The sequence below is a fragment of the Vanellus vanellus genome, assembly GCF_965231255.1.
Source record: "Vanellus vanellus genome assembly, chromosome: 2".
Classification (NCBI taxonomy): domain Eukaryota; kingdom Metazoa; phylum Chordata; class Aves; order Charadriiformes; family Charadriidae; genus Vanellus; species Vanellus vanellus.
Genome location: NC_138906.1, coordinates 36,292,817 through 36,300,711, shown reverse-complemented (window position 1 = coordinate 36,300,711; position 7,895 = coordinate 36,292,817). Strand labels below are relative to the sequence as shown.

General features: G+C 41.2%; 1 protein-coding gene across 1 annotated transcript in view; it reads left to right on the top strand.

Moving 5' to 3' along the window:
- Positions 1 to 7,895, top strand: part of RAPGEF5 (Rap guanine nucleotide exchange factor 5) — a gene marked incomplete at its 5' end in the record, with an annotated part of 160,739 nt that overhangs the window by 32,103 nt on the left and 120,741 nt on the right. The window contains 2 exons of the mRNA XM_082479342.1: positions 1,153 to 1,321; positions 6,839 to 6,905. Of these exons, the coding sequence (XP_082335468.1) occupies positions 1,153 to 1,321; positions 6,839 to 6,905 (236 nt within the window). The remainder of the gene's footprint in view (positions 1 to 1,152; positions 1,322 to 6,838; positions 6,906 to 7,895) is intronic.

Sequence of the window (7,895 nt, the reverse complement as noted above, 5' to 3'; positions counted from 1 at the left end):
GGCGATTTCCTTCCTTTGGCTTTTGCAAATATAATTGCCTATAACCAAGTTGCAGATAGCATGAATGTCTTTTCCACCCTATTTTTTTTTTCTCCTCAGGCTCTTTTAGGTTTTTCACAAGACAGCAGCTGTTTACTCACTGCAGATCGTGGCTTTGCCAGATGACTTCTCTACCTATCAGTGATTTTCCCTTCCTCTCTCTGTTTTTCATGGTTTTAGATTACAATGGATTGAGAGAGGATTCAGCTCCTTGAGACAGTGGTTGTACCTGGCTGTCCCCACCTTCCCCACCAAATTTAGGGATTTGGTCCAGCTAATGTAGTTGGCAATAGTTACACCGGTAACCAGCCTCTGGAAATCTGATGGACTTTACTTTGTGGCTGGGACTGCTTCAGTAGGTCAACTCAGAGCATACCCTGCCCTGGGGTCTGTGCCAGACTCTTTACTTTCCTCCTTGCAAAAAGGTGGGGTGTTATGGAACATTTCGGCTTGTGTACGCTGACAGTATACTTAAAGGTTTTCTTCTGCTCCAACAACTCTGACGGTATGTCTGATCACGCAGCCTCAACAAGGGCTGAATGACTCTCCCAGCAGGAGCTTGTGCTTTTGGCTTTGGACCCTGTCCTTCGATCCCAGTTCAATCCTGGTTATGCCAGGGAAGATGACAGCTGTTGTACTGGTGCATCGTCTTACCCAGGTCTAGTCTACAAATCCAGTAGCCCTGAATTTGAGGAGAAGCTGGGATAATGACAGGCTGCATCCCCATTATTGAACTTTGTTTACTACTGCCTGGCCGTTAGTGAGACCAGATTAGAAGCCAATGGAAATTGAGGCTCAGAAATCTGACAAGTAGAAGGTTTTTATTCCCTAATTTTGAACAGATTCCAAAATTGATTAGATACCCAGAAGGCTTAATGCCTGAATTCCAGGAGCCTGTCGATCTTCAAATTGAGGTTTTGGGGTTGTCCTGTTTGAATGCACTGAGTTAATACGAGAGGGCGGCATTGCTTCTATGCTGACTTTGCAATCCCTCAGCCCCATGTGGCGGTGCAACTCAGCGTTAAAGTCAAGTGTAATACAGAATGCGGTGGGGACACAGAACCTTTACGTGGTGAAGGTTTAAAAGCTATTTAATGTTATTTTTTCCAACAGTGGACAGACAACTCTATTTTCAAGACAGTCATGCTTTCTACCAGTTCTCAGCAGATGAATGTACCTACCTTTTCTGTGAATTTGAGAAAGAGGAAGGATGGAAGAACGGAGTAAAGTTCCTACTTCAACTACTGCCGTTGTCTCCTCCCAGGATTGACATGTGTAATCTGTAAGTGTGTGTATATAGCTGTTTGCAACTTTTGCTGACTGTTTTGTAAGTGGCTGGCTTATAATGACACCGTTTACTCCCAAACCACCATGCAAATGACCTGGCTTTCTTTTCAGTGTTAACAAGCTTTGCAGAGATGGGCTTTTCATTTGAGGAAGTGTGGGTAGATAAATGAAAGCACTGGACTCGGGGGTTTTTGGCGTATTGTGGTTCTCATGCGCTAGGTTGCTATATTACCTGGGCAAATGGCTTTATTATTTTTTGCTCTCCTCTTACGTTTGGAGGTTTGGCATGAATTTGGCAGCAAGCATGCCGTGGAGCTGATTGACTAGCAGATCAGATGACCTTGTGCTGTGTCAGGATCAGCTGTCAGATGGATAGAGAGGATGAGGAGAAATGTGGTACCTTCAGTCATTTGGTTTTAGTTTGCTACTGCATGTTTGCCAGAGCTCTGCAGTCTCACATTATTAATCCTTTTTCAGAATATGCCTTTTAAGAGTTTCTTTTCCTATATGTCTCCTCTTTCACCTGACCATTGGATGTTATCATACCCTCTGTGCTGATACAGCTGCCCTCTAAATGTTGCCTATTTAGAGCAGCTAGAAGGAAACCAGAGTTATGTGTGCCACAGTGAGAGCCCAAAATGTAGGAAAAAGGTGTCAGTGAGAGGTCTGGAGGCTTGTGACCCCTTATGCCTTAGCAAATCTGCAGGAGCTGGGCTCGATGGACAAGTTGGGTTAAATTCTTTCATTGTCCCTAGCATGGTGAATCCTCAAACTTTATACTGCAGAGAACCATTACTCTGCCAGTACTGGGATTTATTCTCTTTGATGTCAAAGACAAAACTTTCTTCTGTAAGTACCTTCTTCTCTACATATTAGATTTTAAAAACACATTCTCTCAAATAAATGTCCAATGGAAATATTTTAAAGGAGCACAAAGCCCAGAGTACCTGTAAGATATCTCAAGCCCGGCTTCTTAAATTCAGACATGTTGAGCTGGTAGAAAAATATCTCTGTAATTTCTCCGCATGGCTCAGGGCAGAAACTTGATTCCCTCTCCTGTCGCTGACTGCCCTCACCAACCACAAATTGGCAGTTCTGAAGTGGGGATTCCCTTGAAACACATTTATTTGGTCAGCTTGAATGAGTGTAGCCAAGTGACAAGGACCCCAAATTGGCGAGAGCAGGGGACTGAGTGATCCTCTAAGCAGATAATTCATATGGGAGAAAACCTTTGAATATTTTTGCAAATAGAAATTCTTGTTTTCCAGCCTACTCTGGTGCTAAGCAGTTTGGCCATCCCTTAAATATCGGGGTGATTTCATCTTGCTTTCAGTGGCAATTGGGGTTTTCCTCATTATCACTGCAAATCAGGCCGCTTTTCGTGGTTCATGACTACTCGTACAAAGGCTTTGAATCAAAAAGACAGAACGGAGAGGTCATATTGATGTGTTGCATGAAGGATGCTGGGTAGAAAATGGATTGAAGACTTTTTAGGTTCGAGTTAAAATGTATCCTGCATGCTGACCCTGGCTGGGGGGTACCACTATTTTACAGACTGCTTTTCAGTTTTATCGTTCCAACGCAACTGTCATTTCTAGTGGAGGATGATCCCTGTCACATGAATTGAACAATTATTCATTAATGTACATTTCCAGCTCCTTCCTGCTCACATTATTCAAATTTTAGTTGAAGTTGGATTCCTTCTGGGAACATTGTCACTGAAGAATTACTTTCTGGAGGTTTTACCTGTCAGATTGTGAGGGTGCTTTTAAAAAAAAATATGTATTGAAGGAATTGAATTTTAAATTATGGTATACTCTCAGGGGAGTGTGACATTAAAAGGAAAGGAGGCTTTTCCAGGTTCAAAATTTTCCATGCTTGATGCCAATAGTATGATGCTAAAACACAATCTGAAAGGGAATAGACATGATGAGGTGTTTTTTAAAGTTACCTGACCAGGTTAAACAAACCCATACAGTCTTTTTCATGAAGAAAGAGAATAATTCTAAAAACTCTTCCTTGCAGTGAGTGTTTGACTTTTCTCAAATATATAAGCTGTTTTGCATGCCATTAGAAGCATAATCTTTCTTGTAATTTTTGTATTATTTTTTCTATCTTAGTTTTTCTCATAGGCTATATTGATGGCATTAATTCTGTATGTACATAGGGATAGAGAAATTCTTACCTTATTAATTAGTTTCCCTGCTTTTGATGAAATCAGAAGTGACTGTCTGCTTGTGCACCAGAAGGCAACGCTGGACATCTCCTGGTAGTCCTGGGAGGCAGACAAGATCTGTCTTCTCTGCAGTCTGGTGGGAATCAGCCTGACTGCTGGGTGCATCAGTGGGTCTCTGTGGTGCACGATGGATCTGCTCTCCAAAATGGAGTCTGTAGACCTGAGTAGGCAGTAGCAGCTCTGGGGACTTCCTTCAGCAGCTCTTCTGGAAACCCTATTCAATAAACGTTGGCCCAGTCTTGACTTGCTGTACATATTTTTGATGGATTTGTATTTGTTTCTGGGCGGTATTAGCAGTGTGACCAAATAATACTCTAGTAAGTTCTACAATTAAAATAGTGTTCTGAAGCCTGACGTGCTCACAGTTCCTGAATAAGTACTCCCTGTTGCCTTTTGACCTTGACAAATTCCCTACACTAAACATAACATTGGTGTGAATCTACCATGGAAAATAAGATGGGACATAGCAGATTTTTAGCAGCTCATGCTAAAGTGGAGGCTAATGTTGTTATGTGTGTTCCACAGGACTGAGCCTCTGTAAATGTTCTCAGATGAGATGGGACTGATGCAGAGGCCTCTTGGGATCATTAAACACCCTGTGTTAATCACAGCCAATTCTACTCGAGTAGTAAAGAAGTGAATATTGCAATAGCCTGGGAACAAAAGATCTGTACAGAAAGCTGTGCCGTGGACTTCCTTACAACCTTGAGCAATCACTAAGGCTCTCATCCAGTGCCTCCTGAATTCTTTTCTAGTGACTGCAATGGCTTTGTATCAGGTGTTTAATCTTTTTGTGCTTCTACTTCCTTTTTTGTAAATGGAGGTGTTTATAACAACACCTAATTCCCAGACCCACCGATAGACTCTGAACATTTCAAGAATGCATTGGGTACCTTAGACTATTGAAATGTATCCCATAATATTTTTTAATTATTCGAAGAGATGTTAACAGGGGATTTTTTTTCTTTATCTCATATTGCTTGTTATTTTCTTTTCAGAAGTGTTATGCTATATTCTGTATCTTCTGAAATAATTTATATTTTATTATTTTGAGAAAAACAGCCATTCTTAAAAGTAATTTTTTTTTATGCAAATAGCCAGGATGGGATATTTGTTTAGTTACTGCCTTACGGAGTTTCTGGAAAGCTTCTGCTGATTGCAAATGGATCTCAGGTATCCGTGGGACTTTTAATGGCATTGTGAGTGGGTTGTAAAGCCAGTGTAGAGGCATATGTTGTGGCTTTACATTGGACAGTTGAGCTCCGGGCACAGGACACAGGGGTGTATCCATATTGCTTCCTCCATCAGCAGGTTGGGAAGCGCTGTAGTTGCTTTCATGTGGTGTACAATAATAATTGTGCTGGACCTGACTTGCCTGCTTGCAAATCTAGGGCAAGCATCTCTGCATCTGGCTTTGCTTAACACGCTATCGAACCCGCAGACCACTGAGCTCTATAGGCATTAGGCTTGTTTGCCTGGGCTTTGTAGCTCCTGTTTGGTACCAGCCCTCCTAGGCCTTGGCTGGCCCATTTTGGGGAAAAAAAAAAAAAAAAAAGGTGATATCTGTCCTGTTTCTGTTCTTCAGTATCCATTTTTTCCATTAGCCTGGGTGTCATAATACTCTTCCCCTCTGATTCTGGAGAGCTGACTATAATTTTTAGTATATGAATGGTTTCAGAAGTATTTGATGCTCATATGCAGATGAATACCGGGAGTATTTTTAAACAGAAGACGAAGTAATAAAGGCCCAAGATGGAAATAGCTGTGCTATATGCTGTTCTGGGTTTATAGATTGCGTCTGTGGCTGTGTCTACTGAGCTGCTATCTTTTGCCTCCAATTTAGAAGAACCAGGTCCTAGCCTGGTTCTGAGAGATCAGAAGAGATCAGATGTGTAGGGAAACATATGCATCTAAAGAGGTCAGTTATTTTAATCTTATTCCAAATTATAAAGAGAAAGACTGAATAAATCAGTCTTTGTAAAAGAAACTGCATTCATTTATTTCTTTTGGGCTGTTTGTAACACTTAAAATGATAAATCACATTTTTCTTTGAAAAGGAAAGGCTGTTTTGAAAATAATAGTGATTTCTAATCTGAATTACCATTTTGGTCTGAATACGCTTGCCTAAAATTAATGCATGTGTTATTCTGTGCTTTCTGACCTTAATTTTTTAATCGGAGAAAGGAATTTTTGGACATGGGACATGAGAACCACTATATACCAGCTGCATATTCCAGACATGTTGTCAGCTCTCTCCCTAAACACATCAAGGCATATGAGCAATTAAATAATTTAGTCAAAGATAGAAGCTTCTGCTAATACCTGGGGTTTATGTTTATTACAGCAGCTGCAGTTTGTGTATCTGCTCAGTTTGCACGCATGCCACACTTCTTAAATATCACGAAAAGTAAAGATCTCAAGGGCGTTTTCTTTTTCTTCTTCCCATAGTAATAACCCTATTGTATTGGTATCTTTCTTCTGATTACCAATAAACCTTCCAAAAGGCTGGCAGATGTTTTAGTGGAGGGAATTAGAGTGTTTTAAAGAAAAATGCAGTCCTATCCCGTGCTGTCCACAACAGCTTTTGTGTGGCTTTTCCACGTGGGCCAGACTTCTGTGACAGTTTCTAGAAGGGTTCTTCCTGCACTGCCCCACTTTTGCAAAGACACATTACGTCTCTCTGTCTTGTGAGTAACTGTCAAGACAACCTAATAGTGTTCTCAGCCGTTGCTTTAGTTTGCTAATTTATGGCTTCTTACATGTATTCTTTTCATTTTCACATATTTTTTTTTAAATATCAAACTTCATGTGTCACATGATGATTTTGATGTTGTCTGCTTTTATCTATGTGTGCTTGCATTCCATAGGTGTTCCTCCACACCTTAGCAAAGCTGAGTGGTGGGCAGATGGAAAACTCTTTGCTTATTTGATGGAGTATGTTTTTAGCAGAGCAAAGTACGCATTCAAATAAGCAACTCTGAGCTAAGAGGGTCCTATGTTCTTCAGTTCTTTATCTAATTTTTATAGCTGAAGAATTCTCTCACTGTTTTACATTAGTCCAATCAAAAGAGTTCTTGACAGCAAGGGACAAAGGGTGTACTCTGTTGTTACTGACACAATTAATTATTGTCATGTTGCAGTCATCATTTTGATGTGGAATCTCGAAAGCTCTTTTACATTAGTGCCTGTGGCTACACGGTTCCTTGCTTTCCAGGAATCAAAAGATGTTGAAACAGAATGAAAGAAATAATAAAATCTTATTTTTATTCTTTTAAGGCCTGATCAAAAAATAGAAGATACGGCAGAAACCAATGCTGAAATTCTTGCTCGTCTCACTTCTGCGGTAAGGTCACTGCATCAAAGTTTGTACTGATCATGTTTCAAATATTGTCATGTTTTGGATCCTTTCAAATTAAAGTCTTAGTGAGCAGGTGTTTGTAACGCAAACTCCTTTTTTTTGTCTCTAAAAGGAGGAAACTTCCCTGAGGTTCAAGTGTGCAACTCCAAAGCTATTAAAATCAGTCCAAGCCAGGACTGCTCCAGCCTGCTCTCTTGTAATGCATGCTGTTCATGGCACAGGAGATACCAATTTGGAGGATCATGGTGATTTTTCTGCCAGGTAGCTTACGCTCAGATCCTCTTGGTCAAGTGGACATCAGTGTGAAGACAATGATGGGGTGGGGGACAAAGGGAGAGAAAGGGTCTCAGCAGCCCTGGCATAGGTTATCATAATCTTCTGAGGAGACCCACCTGGGAAGCCTGGGTGTCTGGCTTCCCAACTATGTTTAGCCTCAGTAAACTCTGTCATAATAAACAACAGCTTATCCTGTCTGTGCTAGAGTTTGGCGCATCATTTTTATCTTGTTATGGTCATTGTTCTAAGAAGCAGACAGACAGGACTTCAGAAGGTTAAGCTAGATTCACTCGATCTAATGAAATCTGTACAATGGTACAGAGTGCACACTCAACAAATTGGAGGTGATGCAAAACTGGGAGGAATAGTCAATACACCAGATGGGTGTGCTGCCATTCAGAAGGACCTTGACAGGCTGGACAGATGGGCCAAAAAGAATCTCATGAAGTTCAACAAAGGGCAATGCAATATTTCCTACATCTGGGAGAAATAACCTCATGCTACTGTACAGGCTGGGGGCTGACTGTCTGACAAGCAGCTTTGCAGAAAAGGACCTGGGAGTCCTGGTGGACAGCAGGTTGAACATGAGCCAGAAATGTGCCCTCGTGGCAAAGAAAGCCATCTGCCCCCTGGGATGTGTTAGTGAGAGTGTTACTTTTGGGAATGATCAGGAGGTGATCATTCTCCTCTACTCAGCAC